The sequence below is a fragment of the Sitodiplosis mosellana genome, unplaced genomic scaffold (genome assembly GCF_009176505.1).
Source record: "Sitodiplosis mosellana isolate CC-2019 unplaced genomic scaffold, AAFC_SMos_1.0 Smas_scaffold_6191, whole genome shotgun sequence".
Lineage (NCBI taxonomy): Eukaryota > Metazoa > Arthropoda > Insecta > Diptera > Cecidomyiidae > Sitodiplosis > Sitodiplosis mosellana.
The window spans coordinates 56,259-74,088 of NW_022601432.1; the positions used below are offsets into that span (position 1 = coordinate 56,259).

The 17,830-nt window shown below is 37.1% G+C and overlaps 4 protein-coding genes across 8 annotated transcripts; 3 read left to right on the plus strand and 1 right to left on the minus strand.

The window, feature by feature from the left end:
• Positions 1-164: 164 nt before the first annotated feature.
• LOC129576515 (peptidylglycine alpha-hydroxylating monooxygenase) lies at positions 165-7,586 on the minus strand. 5 transcript variants are annotated; one of them, XM_055461735.1, is made up of 9 exons: positions 6,918-7,586; positions 4,617-4,889; positions 3,084-3,141; positions 2,805-2,892; positions 2,650-2,731; positions 2,382-2,508; positions 2,260-2,308; positions 1,854-2,177; positions 165-1,768 (listed from the first exon to the last, which is right to left on the minus strand). In XM_055461735.1, exons 2-9 carry the CDS (start codon positions 4,749-4,751, stop codon positions 1,597-1,599), a joined length of 1,035 nt encoding a protein of 344 aa, XP_055317710.1. In that variant the 5' UTR covers positions 4,752-4,889; positions 6,918-7,586; the 3' UTR covers positions 165-1,596. The 5 variants fall into 5 exon arrangements, with proteins under 5 accessions (XP_055317710.1, XP_055317711.1, XP_055317708.1 ...); XM_055461736.1 differs by having other exon boundaries at positions 6,744-7,586; XM_055461733.1 differs by having other exon boundaries at positions 6,831-7,459.
• Positions 7,587-7,625: 39 nt separating this feature from the next.
• On the plus strand, positions 7,626-9,493 carry LOC129576513 (dual specificity protein kinase splB-like). Its single transcript, XM_055461730.1, has 2 exons — positions 7,626-7,893; positions 7,972-9,493. The coding sequence occupies exons 1-2, from the start codon at positions 7,774-7,776 to the stop codon at positions 9,121-9,123; spliced, it is 1,272 nt and encodes a 423-aa protein (XP_055317705.1). The 5' UTR covers positions 7,626-7,773; the 3' UTR covers positions 9,124-9,493.
• Positions 9,494-9,640: 147 nt separating this feature from the next.
• On the plus strand, positions 9,641-17,655 carry LOC129576514 (protein mono-ADP-ribosyltransferase PARP16). Its single transcript, XM_055461731.1, has 4 exons — positions 9,641-10,158; positions 16,445-16,654; positions 16,793-16,961; positions 17,100-17,655. The coding sequence occupies exons 1-4, from the start codon at positions 9,772-9,774 to the stop codon at positions 17,450-17,452; spliced, it is 1,119 nt and encodes a 372-aa protein (XP_055317706.1). The 5' UTR covers positions 9,641-9,771; the 3' UTR covers positions 17,453-17,655.
• On the plus strand, positions 10,219-17,655 carry LOC129576508 (uncharacterized). The gene is made up of 2 exons (XM_055461711.1): positions 10,219-12,492; positions 12,559-17,655. The coding sequence occupies exons 1-2, from the start codon at positions 10,551-10,553 to the stop codon at positions 16,323-16,325; spliced, it is 5,709 nt and encodes a 1,902-aa protein (XP_055317686.1). The 5' UTR covers positions 10,219-10,550; the 3' UTR covers positions 16,326-17,655.
• Positions 17,656-17,830: the final 175 nt, after the last annotated feature.

A 17,830-nucleotide genomic window follows, 5' to 3' on the forward strand; every position in this document is an offset into this window, starting at 1 on the left:
TAAAAAAAAATTAATTTTAGTTATTAATTAGTCATGATGCCATCAATGACGAACGTTGATCTATCATGAATATGATTGGACTTCAATCATCGGAACTCAAGCCAATCGCCCGAAATAATCTTGTTTTCTCCCTACAAATGAAAGAAATGAAACGCTTCTGCTGATTTTTTTTTTATAATTGTTTTTCACGTTTATTCATGATGTAGTAAGTACATAGATTTGGATGGTAATGGAAAAAAGTCATGTATTTTTAAGTCCATTAATTGATGAAACATGATGGGCAATTTGTATTGAAATGTCGTTCCTTCATTTTGTTTGTGTGTTTGTATTCAAATTAAATGAGCTGATGGGGAGTAAGAAGAATTGCTCTTCCAATGTTGATTTCTGTACATAGTTTTTGATAATGAAATGACTCCGTTTTTTTTTTTGGTTGGATATGTGTAGGTGTGTCCATTTGACGACAGCACATTAGAACAAATTGTTCTATTGAACATCCACAGTAAAATTTAATCCATTTGACAAATGTTCTGACTGATAAACTGAAAAATCGCAACTAAAAACTCACTCGCAGACAAACTTAAATGGTTTCAAATTCAGGAGAGAAAAAAAGAAGACAAACAAAAAAATGGCTTCTTGTTTCTTCTATTGTACCCGTAAGTATTGATATTGTGTTCAGTACTGTTTGTCAATATAAATATGTGCTCATTAGAAAAATAAACTTTTGTCGTCATCGTCATCGTCATCATCATCATCTATCTATCTATCTGTTGTGTTTTGGCCGCTATTCGATTTTTTTTTGCTCATCATAATTGCAACAGAAAAATAAATCCATTCATATACATTCCATTTGAACATTTTGTACTCTTCACATTTTGGTCATTATGCCGCTCATATTGTTTTCTATCCATAATATTTATTCTCTCTGACTCTCAATATATATAAATCTGTTTCTATAGTTGGATTTTTCTTTTCTCTTACAAAAATAACATCATTTTCTTTTTCTTCTGATAAATAACTAGTTATCTGTTGCACGTCAAATCGAAAAGTGATTTTGTTTTGTGCTAAAAAACACAAGACCAACAAGAAACATCGTCTTATTCAAATCAAGTGAAACAAAAACAAATTGCAAAAGTGAAAACAAAAACTCAATTTGTTGTGCAGTTTGTTTGAACGTTTTTTGTTGTTGTTGGACAATTAAGCATATTTTACATGCGTGCAAAGTCAATAAGTCATGTGAAAAAGTTGGAAATAAGAAAATAAAATAGAGAGAAAATGCTATGCATTTGTCATTTGCCATGCCTATAAAATATCCTATCAATCTGTTTGTGTGCCAACATTCGAATGCCCATTAAAATCAGATCCTTCAATTTGTCATAAAATTTCAGTTTTTTTTTTGTCTCCTTCAAACTGAGATGCGAAGGAATCGGTTGAGATGGTATAAAACACAATGATAATTTAAATTCATCTAAACGAAATATTTACACAATTCTCTTTTTTTTCTCTCTCTCTCACTCTCTCTTCACTAACACAAATAAAAATGGGTACGTGACTTGTGTGCACTTGGTTTGTTTGTGTGCGTTTCCTTCTATTTTCACTCTAATCATCCAACTGGCTGGCCTCTTCGTCGGGGATATTCTGTAGGCTTTCATCGTTTCGCCAGTAGTATTTCGGTGGACCAGAGCCAAAGCAGTATTTTCGACTCAATGGATCACCATTCTCCACATAATACATCAAATAGAAATTACACATTTCATCTTCATTTGTCGCTCTGAACCAAACATTAAAAAGAGAAGAAAATCAATTAGATAAATAGATGCATATGTAAGTAGAAAATTACAATTTTTTTCATTTACCCAATGAATGTGAGCCGTTTTCGGTTGCTATGCATTGTACAACGGGCCGCCAATGTGTCGCCAAACATAATTGGTTCGGTGGTATTGACTGGATAAAACATTTGCGGTTTCATTGGATCACGTTTACCTAGCAATGTCCATTTTCCATCGCGTATGCGAAAACCAGACACAACTTTGCCCAACGAATGGGTGTGCACACGGAATGCAAACGGATGAATTACTTTCGGTTCATCAATGGTGCATGTGGTTTCCATATGCTCAACGGAATATGGTGGTATCATACCCGCTGTCCCCAGCAACAAAACACCAGCTTGTTTGTTTAGTCTGAATAATAACGGAAAACATTCCGATAATTATCATGCAGCCGTTTCGTAGTCGGTACAAATTCGAGGAATAAAATACTTACAATTGTTTGGTGTAGTGGAGGAAAATTCCCGAGTCATCTGTTATTCCATCTGTGAAGAGAGAAAAGAAAGCAGAATCGATCACACTTAGTTTTTGATAATGTCTGCTTTGATTGGTATTTACCTTGAAACTTGTGCATATAATGTACTTGCAGCACTAAATATTGGATTGGTGAGTCTTTGCCTACTTTGAATCCAACTCCTTCGGGTAGCTCCAATTTGGGCGCATCACGGGCCCATGCATAAATGATCTATTCACAGGAATATAACACTTTTTAATGATTTTCTTTCCCTCAAGAATGACGAATTTAATGAAAATCGAAGAAAATATAAACAAAACAAGGAAAAACAACGAAAAAAAATGTCGACATATGCATTCGAAAAAAATTTACCTGTGAATGCGAGCCTTGCGCACAAGGACTAGCCACCTCATGCGTATCATCCTCACCGCGAGCAGCCATCTCACCGCAATTCCTACGACATACCGAATTTAAATTGAGTTTAGTCAACATATTGATTTAGTGAAATCACGTCATTTTGTCCATACCATACGTGATTTACCGTGCCCGGCTCACCGCATCCGTACAGTAGCATGTGATGGGCTGTGTTCATGGTTGCGTTCGGCTCGAATCCAACTGGATACATAGAGATAAAACAAACAGTTAGATTTAGAGAGGCAGAGAAAAAAAAACACGCATTTTAGATTATTTGCTCAGCAAATCCCTCATTTGCAAAGTAAATCTTGCGTTGGCGTTTGAGGCAAACAAAAACATAGTGAAAAATACAAAGCCACTCAAATCACATGAACACACACAAACACACTCACCGATGAAATAGTTGTTGCTGTAGTCGACTCTGATTGGCGTACATAAGTAAAGCTCCGACTGGAAAAGCAAATAAAATCGGCATCATTTTCACTGACCTCTAAACCACTTGACCAAATTGCATATAATTAGAAAAATTTACAAATAATTTCCCAATATCTTAGGTAACCTAAAGCTAATCGAAGAAAACTCTATTTTTAAAGAAACGATTATCATTTCAATCGAAAATCGTGTGCACGTTTTGAACGAAATGAAGTTCGTTTTATTTTTGTGCAAAATGTTTGTAAACCGTTCGTTTATTTCCGATTCGGCACATTTTCTTATCACACAAGCGATAATAATTGATTTATGATAGGTGTTGTGTGTTAATTTCATGGTTCGTAAATTCGATGGGCTCAAAACTCTCTATCTCCGCTTTATTTAATTTTGACGAATTACGAAACAATGGTTTTTTTTCTCTTCACTATGGATTTTATTTATCACCAGCAGGTGAGACGATGAAATGAGGACAACCGGTTAGAAAGTGTCAATGGATTTTACTTTCATGCAAAAATGATTAATTAAAGTCAATAAAAAAGGCCCTAATTATGTTTATCAACCAGAAAAAATATAATGAATCATATCTGTAGTCATTCTATCATGAATTTGTGCTTCGACACGCTGTTCCAAATGCGACCGAAAGGTTATTGATTTGATTTCGCAGCAAAATCATTTTACCCAATTATACTTGTACCCACGATGCAATTTACGGGGAATTATTTCTTTTTGTTTATTAATTTTTCTTATGAAATCTCTATGTGATTTTCAGTTAACATATTTTTGTTTCGTTCATTGCGTTTGGCGTAAAATATTCAAATAATTAGTTTATAACGTCATCATAAAAATTACGCTCCAGTCGAAAAATGATCATTTCGTGAATTATATATTTCGAAACGGTAATTTTTTTTTTTGGTAGACAGAGTCAGAACAACATAAAACTTGAATGGAAAAATAAACACGCAAAAAACGTGTACAAAATTACTTGTCACGGCAATTGCATTGTGTTGCAAATGAACGGTATCGTTAGCGCGATAATATGTTGACATAAATAAAAGAAAATAATGGAAGAAAATTGCTTTCCAACACCATTTATGTGATTGAAGCTCATTATTTCGACACTTTGTCAGAAATTGCAATGAAATCTATTTCTATTCTAATTGCCGATTTCTCTGTAATAATCATTGAATTTGCTATTTTAACATCGTTGCCATTGAAACGATGTGAAACTACGCACTTTCGCATCCAAATGGAACAGATAACGATGAGTTCGTGCTCTTTTCATTCATTGATTTTCTGAGAAACCAACGAATTCTATTTCGCATCAAAGGACAAATTGATTTATGGCTAAAAAAACAAACAACTGATATGACTGCCTTCTATTCAAGCAAAGGATTGCGTCACAACTTTTCTTCCTTTGTCCAAGTATAAATGAACTATTTAATAAAATTGACCGAAATCAATTTAGATAGGAAGTAAACGTATGTTATCTCACTTACCCGATATGGATGCACATTTGGCATTAAAAATGGGAATCGTCCGACAGCATTCTCAATTAAAGCTTGCGATGTATGCACAAATATTACAACTAGCAATATGCTGACCAACGACACCATATGGAATGCTTCGATCATCTTTGATGTGATGCAATTGAAATTTGATATATAGCCAACTTGATGTTCCCAAAAGGGGGAGACTCTGTTTGTGTTTACTCTCGTTTTTTTTCGCCTCAGTTATCAATCAATACAACAAAACGATGCTCATGACAAAAACTAAAAGGCAAATAAGAAAAATAACAAAGGCATATGAATATGTGTGTCACGGTATTTACAAATGACGCTTTCTGGTCAAACCATATTTAAACCAGAAAATCACCCAGCATATTTCTGTTGCCAAGCGATGCATGCAACTTGAAAAACAACTTTTGAATCGAGAATCAAATTGTGGTTTATCTCTACAAGTTTGTTTTTTTTCTGCTATTTTAGCTTCGTTCTTGTCTAGAACAAAATATCTGGCAAAATGACCAAGTTTCCTAGATTCTCTTGACAATTTTTATTAGTGATACCAAATATGTGCAAAGTCTAACTTTGAATAATCTTATCGAAATGTAAAATTGTTTCAGGATACAGGAAAAAAAAAATTGTAAGCCATTACTATCGAATTTTGATCACTTGATAATCAAGTCTTGATTCGTCTCTGATAATTCAAAACGAACATTGAAAAGTAAATCTCTCATTCGATCATTCACTCCAAATAATTTCATTATTTTCGTTCTTTTTTTTTCAAAGATATTCCAAGAGCCCATTTGATTGCTACACAACGTTTTCCAAATTACTCAAGTTTTTCCTATTTTAAACAGATGAACTGGAAGAAAACTCTTAATTTACTTGCTTGTTATGCATATTTGAATTACAGTTAATTCGAGTCTCAAATTCCCGATAACAATAAAAATGAAACAGTTACAGGAAAGCAGTGAGATATTTGTGTGATGATAACATTCGATTCAGCTTACATATTTCATCATCGACAATCGTCAATTAAATGTTGCTTCTCATGCGATACAATGAAAAAAACAACAACAGAACAGAAAAAACGAATCTTCCGTCTGTCCAGCAAAAGTTCAACTATCAAGTGATACGTGTATAATTACTAGAATTATATTGTAAAATACATACTCAGTCAGTGTTATACACCGAATTGATTCTAGTCGATTCTTTTTTTTCCATTGAAGTAAATCGAATCGGGTGGGTTTGGGGGAAAACCCGCTGTATAATACATTCGCCGCACTCCGATCGGACACTATATTGAAAATGGTTAACGCTTTTCAAGCGCTAGGTGTTGGTTGTTGAAGGAGCAAGACAAGTGTGTGATACTGTAACAACTTGTCATTTTCTCCAAACGGTGCCAACCACAATGTGTGTCTGTGTCTGTATTTGCGCGCGTATGCATTCTATATACATTATCCTCGTAGTAATTCGCAATGACGTCAAAGGCCGAATTCTTCATTTGCTTGTTGCTCATCAACGTATGAGTTGCTCATTACGGTGGGCTTTTTTTGCATTCGCAAAAAATTAACACAATCCGCGCAAATGAAGGTAACCATGTTCTATAGTTGGACGATGAATGCTTTTTCGTTTTCTTTCAATTTCACAATGTTCATATGTTTTTTTCCATCATTTCAATCATCTACCTGTTCTAGTTGGCCGTCAAAGCTACCGTGCCGTTTAGCATATTTCTCACACATTCACACACAAAATGAACGCAGTTTACGATTACACGATAACAAACACCTAATAAATATCGCTGTTTTTTTTTCTTTTCTTCTTTCGCCTTCAATTAATTTACATTGAATTTTAGCTATTTACTGATTATGATCCGAATGCTTGGCTCAAACAAACAAAAAAAACCTAACAGGTGGAATCGATTTGGAAATCATCTTCAAACACAACATATGTTACAAATGATATTGTCCTAGCCTGTATTTTAAAACCCACAAATTTCACACGCATTAGCATTAAGCAACGATTATTATTCGAAATCTAATCAATTATGGATAAGGCTCTTGCTGGCATCGATCTTATTAGAATAGAATAATTCACACAAATTCAAAGAGAACGAATATTTACTTTGTTCACTAATTTTGCAATTTTCCAATCAATTTGCAAAATAGAAAAATGTCACTAAAATAACATAACAAATATAACTCAACCCACTCGAAAATTTGAAATTCAATTATTAAAAAAACCACTTTTTTTCACTCTAATTCGTCTTTACTTGAACCTTCGATACGAAAAACGTACATTTGATTGATACAAATCCGTCAGCTTGTTACATTTTTTTCAACTTCGACTATCATTCACTTGTAGCTTTGTTTGGTAGAGAGTCTTCTCAAATGTCTATTCGTGTGAAATAACGTTGGTCCGTTCTTAGCTGGATGAATTGAGAGTCGATGTATGTGATGGTGTATTTGTAACGTGTGTTTCGTTCTCTTTTTCGCACATTCGTCTGTCCGTATGCCGTAGTATATGCGGAGTGTGTACTGTGTGTATCATGCGGAGAATGGTTCGTACTCTCTCGCATTATCGTCATCGATGTGCTGCTGCGGCTGCTACTGCTGCTTTCGGTCTATTGTAAAGGTATTTGTGTGCACCGCTAAAGCACACCAAAACACTGCGCAGTTTGGTTCGTTCAACATTGACTTTGATTTGTATATGCGTATCGATATGCTTATGAATTTGAAACCAGCATTGAACTATGTATAGATAGATGTATACATGTTGTGTTTATAACTATTCGTCAAAACCTGTTTAACACGATCATGTCAATTTTATGCTATGAAAACTCATGCCGTATTCATTCAAAAATGTCAAAAATCAAATGAATTTTGAAATTGAATTTGTTGCTTGTTCCAGAGTTTTTCAGGTGGCAAAATGAAACATAACATTTGGTCTAAATTTTCAATTGTATTCGCTGGGTACTAAAAAAAATCCGTGTTGACACATTGATGTATAAATTTTAGTACGATATTTGAAACGTCAAACGGTTTTGATCCCAATCTCGCGCTCATATACGGTGCGTCTTTAGTTTATATATTTTGTTTCATTGTTTTTTTTTTCATCGTTTAATTGTGTCCAAGTTAAGTTTGAGCAATTTGATATGAATAAAGGTCTGTTCGTAGAAGAATTGGATTGGAACGATCCACAATATGAACCATGGAACATAGAAAAACTCGGCGAATTGAATCATGCACAGTTAGATGCCTTATTGGACGATGATGTAAGTGCAACACTATCATTCCCCGTTTGGATTGTTACTTGGTTTGAAATTCAAACAAATTTTCTGGTTTTTTTTTAGGACGTAGATCTTCCCAAATTAACTGAAAACGAGAGAATAGATTTGTGTCTGACAGTTCCATGTCGGGTAGAATTGGGGCGTTCGAATGTGTGTACTGGCGTCGAAAGAAGTTGGCCCAAACGTATGTTTGGCATACCAAATTTCAATGATTTGGAGCCAAAGCAAAAACGTTGCATCTATCGCGATATGGAAAGAAAAGCGCTGCTGTTATACAACACATACGTTGATGAGAATCGATTGAAAGAACGGGTTCGTCGACGTACAGCGAATGCACATGCTCCATATTGGGAGCAAAGATACCGAAAGCATCGATTTCTACGCATCAAAGCATTGGCAGATCAAGGGGAATGTGGAACAAACGCCGAATCAGTTGATGATGGAATGGTCAACGCTGAACTGACTGACGATGATTCGGATAATGATAAGTTGGTCATCGATGAATCGGTTGCTGAGTCATCTCTTGACAATTCAGAGGTAACCGTCATCAACACAGGTAGCACACAGCCGGATAAATCGGTTGGAAAAGGCGGTTACAGAAAAGAATCATCACAAATCGATGTGAATGATAACAACTACAATATGGATAACGATGATGATGATGATGATGATGGTGTAATCGATTACATGGAAAACGATGAGAATATTTCAAATAATTCGGCGGCAAGTGGTCGGTCAATTCACTCACAAAAAACCACTTCACTTCCAAAACGTTCGGATTTAAACAAACGACAACCATTGAAGGTTCAACAGAACGGCGTTCGCATCAGTGCTACGCTTCAACAAACCATCGTTACATTGAATTCAGACGATGAAGAAGATGTTTCGGAGGAAGAAGAGGAGGCCGATATACAATATAACGACATACTATCATCGCAGAGTTTTGTCACATCAACGGTGCCCGATGATCTAGCATCACCAGATCGACCATCTCAAGATCTAAATCTGTCTCCGGTTGAACCCTGCATCGATTACAGTGATCCTACCAGAACATTATTTACTCGTGGTGTCATCGTTTCAATGCGTAATTTAGGAAAACATATGGTTTCCAATGATGTTACGGTGTCATCACAACATGATGAAACTACAGAAGTGGACAGTCTTGATTTTCTCACTCCAAATATGATGGGAGCACAAACTTCAACGCAACAATAAATTTAAATTGTCAATTTGTGATATATGTCCATTACCAATTATTTGATTTGGACATTCCCGCCAATAGAGATTAAGCTAAAAAAAAAAATTTCATTAAATATGTTTGTATGGAATTATTTCGGACTAGAGTCTCATACATAAAACGGTCATTGATATTTGTTGTCGCATGAACAGTCACAATTGTTGAGGTTATGAACAGCGACGACAGCTCAACCAATTGTTATTATAGTATTACAAATAGATAGCACTCATTGTGACGGGCTAAAAAGAACAACACATACACATACCGAATAGAAAATGTTCAAATTATCTCAAAACTATTTCTGAAAAACAAATCATTTATACACGGAATAAAGTGAAATTGAAGGAATTTTTGTTTAGAATTTTGCTTTGTCTTGTTCTTGATTTTGGTCAAACTATCGGGTTACGTATAGTAAGAAAGTATTTGTTTTTGTTTTCGATGAAAGCTTGAACTGTGAAAAAGGTAAACAAACCGACGTATGATCAATGTTTCAACATTTGACGGTCGTCCAATCAACAAAAAGCTATTCACCAACATCAGCAACAATTGCTCGGAGTTAATTCGAGTAAAACTCAGGAATTTGACTGATAAATTTAAGTCGAGTTGAAAGCAAGAGGCGCTGCAAAATGAATTCCAGCGAACAATCCAACGAAACAAAGCGATCCATGGATTTGGTGAAAGCAAAGAGTCTTTTACAAATACTTGAGAGTGATTTAGATGCCTGTGACTTCAAGTGGACGTTATTTGTGGCCGCTGCAAATAACTATAAATACGATTCATTGCTCAAACCATTTCCAAGTGCATTCATCGCAAATAAAGTATTATGTATAGAGCGTTTACGTGAGACAATAGCATACATTCCAGCATTTGATGTTTTATTACCAAAATTACAAGATTTTTGCGATCACACAACTAGCATAGATAATACTATCAACGATGAAACTATCGGCTTGTTGTATTGGTGCCTGATTAGCGTCAAAGAACCCATATTAAAAAGCATCAATCGTACGAATGTAAGTATCATTTTGTGTAAACTATTCCACATTGAAGGTAATTGATAGAAAAAATGAATAAAACAATTATTTGGCTTGGTGATAAGGCATTGAAACTGTGTGTTTGTGTTGTGTTGTGTTATCCATTACCATTTGAATTGCTCCGTTGTAGCATTCGTCAATATTTTGATTTACATTCAACAAAGAGAGAAAAAAAAACTGGGGACAGTGCTGCCACCACAGTTGTTGTTATTTCAGTTGAAACACACCTCACAGTTGTCACATTTTGGCAGTAATGCAGAGTAAAATAGCGTAGCAAGTCGATTTTTGTACATGTGCATCATACTGTTCCGTTTTTTTTTTCCTTCATTCAAATGGGATTGTTGTGATTTTGTAATTTTCTCTTAATTGAAATGGATCCAAAAAGTGGTTCGCAAACGAATAATGGTGTAAAACATCATGGTGATCTGGCAAAATTACCGTCCAAATCAAAAACAAACGACGCAAATACATCAAGTAAACAAATAGCAGAACCAAAACAACGCGTCATCAAGCAAATAGTGTCATTAGATCCGAAAAAATTGAAAGCATTAGGAATTGAATCGAATATTTTGTCGGCGCTCACAAAATTCAATGGTAAAGATAAGGCATCAATTAAAACGAAGCAACCAACGGTGACGGTGACGGTGACAAATACGGAACCATCCACATCAACCATCGAATCTCCGGCACGAAAATCAATCATAAGTGCAGCTATTTCATCATCATCAGTCAAACCAATTATTGCATTGACCGGTTGTAGCGCACCGGCGCATAAAAAACCGGACGAAACATCTACAGCGAAAAAAATTCAAGTTTTGTCCAATGTGTTGCTCAGCGAAAATAAATTAGATTTGAAGATTTTCCCCGTTATTACATCACCATCATCATCATCATCATCATCGACACCCAAAGTTAGTCATAAGCATATTTCGTATGTATCGCCTGTGCCAAGGCCCAGCCAAATAAAACGCGTTAACACCGATAAAGTGCCATCCAGCCAAGTGAGTTCACCCGTCGTTGTTCATCAAGAAAAAGTTGATTCAACGACTGTTACGGAGAATAGAGCAGATAATCGCACACAATCGGAATCGCCCGTTAAATCACCTACTAGGTCGCCTGTCAAATCGCCCGTTAGATTGCCTATTAAATCGCCCGAAAAATCACCCATCACAACAGTTCAAAAGCCTAAGTCTCCATTAAAATCACCTTCACTAGTAAAAAAACACACAAAATCTCCCGTTAAACAGCCGGACAGTGAGCTGAGTCCGAAAACCAATGAAATCGATTCTTTGAAAGGATTTTCATTGCCCGAGCTAAAATGTTCACAGAATCAATTTGAAAATTTACAACATGAAGTACACACTAATCCATCAACAGTGTCAGCAGTTGAAGTTGAGCAAGAAAAAGATATTTCAACAGTTGAAGTTGAGCAAAACGAAGAAACCGAAAATGTGGAAGAAACATCACAAACTGAGTCAACAATAGCGATCAATAGCGGCGGCGGCAACGGCACAGAACCGTCAAGTACATTCTCAACTTCAGAGACAATACCATCCGACCAGTCGTCGGACAGTGAATCCGATTTGGATGAGCTAATTTTAGAGGCTCAAATAACAATTGAAAATGAACGGGAAGTCGTGGATACCGATGAAACGGAAGATTCACCCGAACCAAAAATTGCACCGAAAAAACCACGACTCGTACAGAAGAAATTCCTCGATATGCTAACGGAACATGTTGACAAAGATCGGTTGATTGATGACTTTTTGGTATCAACCAGCAATAGTTTTCACACCAATGACATTTCCGACAGTGATTCAAATGATGATCACGACAATTTCGATATGGATGTGGATGTGGATGTGGATGTGAACACAGAGTCGATAGCTGAAATAAATGACACTGAGAATGTTCGCGAAGAATCAGAAAAGGTCACGGTGGAAGCCAATGTTGAACCATCTGACGGAGATATTTCAACAACAGAAACAACTGACATTCTAATACAAAAAGTAGCTGATACAGACATTTCAAGAGCAGAATTGGTCGATACAAATATTTTAGCAACAGAATTAGTCGATGAAAGTAAACCAGCCAAAGACTTGGCAAAATGCGAAAAGGCGATCGAAGACCCATCACCGCCTGCAGGAAGAAAACGGAAAATTTGTGCTAATTCTGAGATCAGTTCTAAACGGAAAAAATCAACTTTAATAAGCGACGATAAAATTAAAAGCACCGCAATGCAAACACAAGACATCACAACGAAGACAATTGTCGAGCCGAAAATCGTAGAAACACCGCTGGAAATTATTCAAGGTAAAACAAAGACGAACAATGATTTCTTTTCATTTGTGAATTTAAGCATGAAAATTGATTTTACAGAAGCATCAGAAGTCGAATCAACGAGTAACCTGCTGGAGCCGGAGCAACAACAGTCAATCGTGGTAAACATTGGCGGGCACAGCAAATCATTGGCGAGTAAAAGAGGCAAAAAGCCGAAACAAACAATTTTAAATGATTATTTTGCCGTGCAAAATTCAATCCGAGATGCAACAAAACAAGCATTGGATGAGGTGATCAACAGTGTGTCGACGAAAAGAAGTCGATCTGGTCGAGTTATCAAACCGAAATCGTTTGATATTGAAACGAAATCAACGGCAAAACCCAAACGAAAGACACGAAAAGAATTGACAAATGAGCGCGAACCTGAACCAGAACCGATGATTGTTCCCGAAATTGAAGTCAAAACGGAGTCGATAGCACCGAAGCCACTGAAGAAACGTCGAGATAAAAGGGGCAACTATGTCATACCTGATGACATTCCATCGATTGACACATTGAGTGATAGTACAATTAAACCGATAGCCGAGAGCACGGTTAGCAGAGCTACAGAAGCGGAACCATCACTTGTTAGCTCAACACCAATTATTGAAAAACCAACGGCGCGACGGAAATCAACGAAAGAAACGAAATCGCAATCAATTGAGCCAATCCCTGGATCTCCGAGCTACGATAATATTTCGATCGAAATAGAAACTCCAAAGATGGTTCCCAAACGCAAAGGTCGGCCACCAAAGAAGTCACTAATTCCCAATGAAACATTAAGTCAAATTTCTGCTATCGATTCAAATGTTTCAATTGAGCACGCGGAGGTGACAATGAAGCAAGAAGAGTGTACAGAAACGCCCACAAAAGTGATTCCAAAAAAGAGAAGAGGTCGTACTCGCAAAATTGCAGTGATAGACGATGAAAATGTTTCAAGTAGTGATGATATGCCAGTTATGTCTTTGGAAGACCATTTCAAAACGCCACAAGAGACAGGTACTCATCGTCGCCGCCGCCGTCCAGCTTCAAAGAGTGACAGCGTAGATGAATACCAAACACCTCCGTCTACATCTGAATCAATACCAATATCAGCACCAACGGAGGATCCAACACCAACGGAAAATTCAATCGGAGATGCTGACAGTCACAGTCTTGAACCAATAATAAAGAAGCGCGGCAGACCTCGAGTCAAACCAAAGCCAGCCATTGAAAAAATTGTCAATCCAATCAAATTGACGTGTGGCAATTGTCAAGCTGAAATCCCAAAGAATAAATGGAAGGCTCACGAAGCTACGCATCTTGGTGTCACATTTCGCGTTGGCCTTGATGAACCGTTCGATGTCGAAGATCCATCGAATATGGGTCGTCTAATGATTCGCTATATGAAATACAATAAAATCCAATATTTGAAATGCCCAAAGTGTGGTGAGAAAAAGAGATCAGCGCTTGGCTATATCAGTCACGTTGAACTGTGCGGATTGTCAGAAGAGGAAGTAACTTCGTTGAAAGCTGAATGTGAATTTTGTAAGAAACTGTATCGCAAAGTGAGTTTACCATCGCATCAGCAAGGATTTTGTCCGGTCCGACGATTGGAGCTTGCCCAGCAACAGGCCGATCAAATGGTGGAAACGGCAGCTCAAGACGAGGAAAATATCGAAGTGATTTATTCAGAAAGTGGTCGACCAAAACGGATGATTAAAAAAGTGAAGCCAACGTCAAAGCCGGTTGATGATTTCATAAAGGTTGGCTTGAAAATCACCGGCGGCACATACAAATCGTGGTCGAATCAGTTGCGTGAGGAGAATATTATCAAATGTACAAATGAAAATTGTACATTTAGCGTGACAGATCTGAAGGAAATGCGTCGACATTTCATAAAATGCAGAGAGTCGATACTTCAATGTAAAATATGCCTGCAAACGGAACGGTCACGCAATGCAATCGTTGAGCATATCGAAACTACACATCCGGATGAGTTGAAATTGAGTGAAGTGGAGGAAGACGATAATGATGACGATGATGATTTCAAAGCGGGAAATTCATCGTCAGACAGTAGCTACGGTGATTCGGGAGATGATGAACATGAGCCGAGGAGAAACAAATCAATACATCGTAAAAGATCGGTTCCATTGAAGCGGATCATGGAAGAAGATTCGCCAGCCTATTGGGAAATGTTGTCCGCATTTTACACACGAATACTGAACTCACGGCCCGGTTTTCATCGTAAATCATATCAATGGGCAAAGGAATTTGTTGAACAAAATTACGATCTCAATGCACTAACTCTGACCGGTCACATGCGAAGCACATACGAAATTGTGCGTCTGCCACAGCGTGAAGTCAACAAATTCCTTGGCCTATTGCAATCCAGATCGGTAAAGTTTCTGTGTCAAAAGCAAACGGAGTATCAGCAAGCCAAATCGGAGGTCATCGATGGAAATTGGAGCAATTTGAATCTGTTTGAATGTGTGAAATCAACACATGTTACCACTGAGCCGACGACAATATTCTGTGGTGGAAAAATCATCACAGCCGATTGGATTCCATTCCCAAGCGAGTACAATGGTACACAAATACTGGCGATTTGTGCACAAGGTCAAGGCACACATCCAATTAACGCAACAAATAGCATACCGATGACCAAATGCCGGTCATTGATTCAACTGTGGAGCGTGTCAACGAATGCCGACAGACAAATCGACAAAACGGAATTTATGTATGGCATTGCATATGAAGATGGTCCAATATGTTCGACATCATTTTGCCCGAGCGATGCATACGTTGCGTCAAAGCGACTGGCAATCGTTGCATTGCCAAACACAATTGGCAATATAAATATCATTTCAATTCCAGACAATGTGTCCAGAGCCAAAACGAATACGCCCACTGTTATCAAACTGAAGCCGGAAATTCGACTTCAACTCGGTTGGAATAATGACGAAAATCCAGCACATACAGTTACACAAATGGTGTGGTCACGTACAAAAGGCCATAAAGTGCTGTGCGCCGGCTACAATTCCGGATTAATTGCCGTTTGGAATTTTGATCATTTGAACTCGACGTATTTGACACAGAAAGGATCTTCCGATGGTATTACCGTTTTACTGCCACAATGCAGTTTTATGGCCTCGTTATCGTTAATCACACAATTGGATCTGCATTCCGATGATAATGGAAATGCAAGATGGATTCTCGTTGGTGCTCTTGATCGTCGAATGCGATTGTTTGATTTGCAAGACCCTCAGCTCGTCCCATTCACATCAACCGTATTTAAGAGTCGCATCATTTCGGGCACATGGCCATTGCATTGGCCCATCTATCTGACCATCATTGATGCGGTACTAACGCGCCAAAATGGTGGACTTCACATCAAACCAATTCTATACACGAACAATCAATCGAGCAATTCAACGCTGTTCAACGACTGTGAACCGAGCAATTTAACGTTTAGCGACTGGTTGAATACCGGCATTTTTGGCAACGAAATTGGCGACTTATTTATGATTAATTTCCAACAACTTTTGGTTTATGATCGATATGATGAAAGCTCCGAACAGAAAGTACTCAGCAGCACCGATGTATTCGTCGACGAACAATCGTCCAGCGCTGTTTCGAATGATCGCATTAGCATTTTATTTAAAGATTGTGAGGATAAAGTGCTGTCGCCAAAATTGAATACACGAGGCCCAGAGGTTGATCAACCACCAAACGCTCGAATCACCCGGGTCGCAATCAATCCGAATGAATCACATCAAAAATTATATGCAGCCGGCTATGAGTTAGGCTTTTGTCGCATTCATTTCATCCCCGGAACAATTGGATAGAAATCGAACATAGTTTTATTGCCTATACAAACCAACCAAAGCCAAAATTTATCACCAACGAATTATTACGATGCTAAGCAAAATGTTTTGATTCATTTTTCTATTCTAAATGTACACAGTTCGATAGCGTTTTAAAAAAAGTGATTTCCGTTGTGCCTGGCCCACGACCAACTCACATTTTTGAAGTGTGCACGTCGTCCGATTCCATTGCCGAAGAGAAATTCCGTAGCCATCAAACGAATAATCCCACTACGTTTGGTTATCATGGATCCAAACTCGAGAGCTTCCATTCAATTTTAAACTATGGCCTACAACAGCACTTGTGCAAGGTGAGTGGATTTTTTTTTCGGCAGTTCAATTAATGATCATTTTTATTGTTCAAGATTTTATTTCCTCAAAATTCACTGAACTATTCAGTGTGAATGTTAAAAATATCATAATTTTTGTTTTCGATTTATTTTCTTTAGACTGCATTATACGGAGAAGGTATTTATTTGTCATCTGAGCTGAGCGTCAGCCTCATGTTTAGTTCAACTAATATTGGATGGGAAAATTCACGATGTGGCAGAAGAAGTTCCTGTTTAGCAATTTGTGAATTTGTCAATCATCCAATCCATTTGAAGTGTCATACCAAAGGTAAAATTCCAATATAAACCATCATTTATGGATCGTTAATCCTATCACTTAATCTTGATGATAAATTCAATCACTGAATTTATACTGTCATTTTCATGAAAATTAGCTAACAACACTTTCTCTTTCTTAATCCGGCAGAAAAAAGCAACCCAAATGGAGTTCCCGACAAATATTTTGTGATAACGAATAATGAAATAGTCCGTGTGCGCTACTTGATCGTTTACGGATCCGAAATGAAAGCGGCTAGAAATTCGCGCCTAACTGAATGCAGCAATATGTCGGAGTATGCAATGGTAAAATGGATTCATCGTCATAAATGGATTGCGGCCATGATAACCTATGCAGCAATTTTACTGATAATCGGAGCGTCAAACAGTCGACATGGATATTATATGAGACAATATATGCGACAGGCAACGCTCAATGCTATCGACTACCTAAAGACCTTTAATTTATTTGGATTCAATTACATTAAGAAATTGTTCGGTTGACAAAACTACCGGTCAGTTCACCAATATCACAATTTAAATCGCCATTTCAATGAAATGTCAATAGTACGGTTGGAAAATGTAGGGAATTTAATAGCGGGCCGAAGTAAAATTGTGCTTGAAACTGTGATGAGAGAATATTTTTTTTTATAAAATCACCTAATTCGAATAATAAACACGTTCGTTGATGAGCATAAATTAATGAATTGATTTGTTTCATTAAAAGATTACAGCTGGATTTGATCGTCGAACGGAAAATGAAAAAAAAATGGGTAAATTATGGACAAATTCGAAATGAATTTGGTAAACAAAGTGAAAATATAGTAAAACACAACGTGACACGTGCAAACTCTTATTTTATTTTTATTTTATTAAACACCG

What these genes read in the sequence shown, in the direction of transcription:
- LOC129576508 (XM_055461711.1), top strand. Translation starts at nt 10,551, where the DNA reads ATGGATCCAAAAAGTGGTTCGCAAACGAATAATGGTGTAAAACATCAT. An exon ending in ACCGCTGGAAATTATTCAAG is followed by an intron (nt 12,493 to 12,558) that starts GTAAAACAAAGA and finishes TTGATTTTACAG; the next exon opens with AAGCATCAGAAGTCGAATCA.
- LOC129576515 (XM_055461735.1), bottom strand. Translation starts at nt 4,751, where the DNA reads ATGATCGAAGCATTCCATATGGTGTCGTTGGTCAGCATATTGCTAGTT. An exon ending in CTCCACTACACCAAACAATT is followed by an intron (nt 2,178 to 2,259) that starts GTAAGTATTTTA and finishes GTTATTATTCAG; the next exon opens with ACTAAACAAACAAGCTGGTG. An exon ending in AAACGGCTCACATTCATTGG is followed by an intron (nt 1,769 to 1,853) that starts GTAAATGAAAAA and finishes TGTTTGGTTCAG; the next exon opens with AGCGACAAATGAAGATGAAA.
- LOC129576513 (XM_055461730.1), top strand. Translation starts at nt 7,774, where the DNA reads ATGAATAAAGGTCTGTTCGTAGAAGAATTGGATTGGAACGATCCACAA. An exon ending in ATGCCTTATTGGACGATGAT is followed by an intron (nt 7,894 to 7,971) that starts GTAAGTGCAACA and finishes GTTTTTTTTTAG; the next exon opens with GACGTAGATCTTCCCAAATT.
- LOC129576514 (XM_055461731.1), top strand. Translation starts at nt 9,772, where the DNA reads ATGAATTCCAGCGAACAATCCAACGAAACAAAGCGATCCATGGATTTG. An exon ending in AAAGCATCAATCGTACGAAT is followed by an intron (nt 10,159 to 16,444) that starts GTAAGTATCATT and finishes AAATGTACACAG; the next exon opens with TTCGATAGCGTTTTAAAAAA. An exon ending in TACAACAGCACTTGTGCAAG is followed by an intron (nt 16,655 to 16,792) that starts GTGAGTGGATTT and finishes TATTTTCTTTAG; the next exon opens with ACTGCATTATACGGAGAAGG.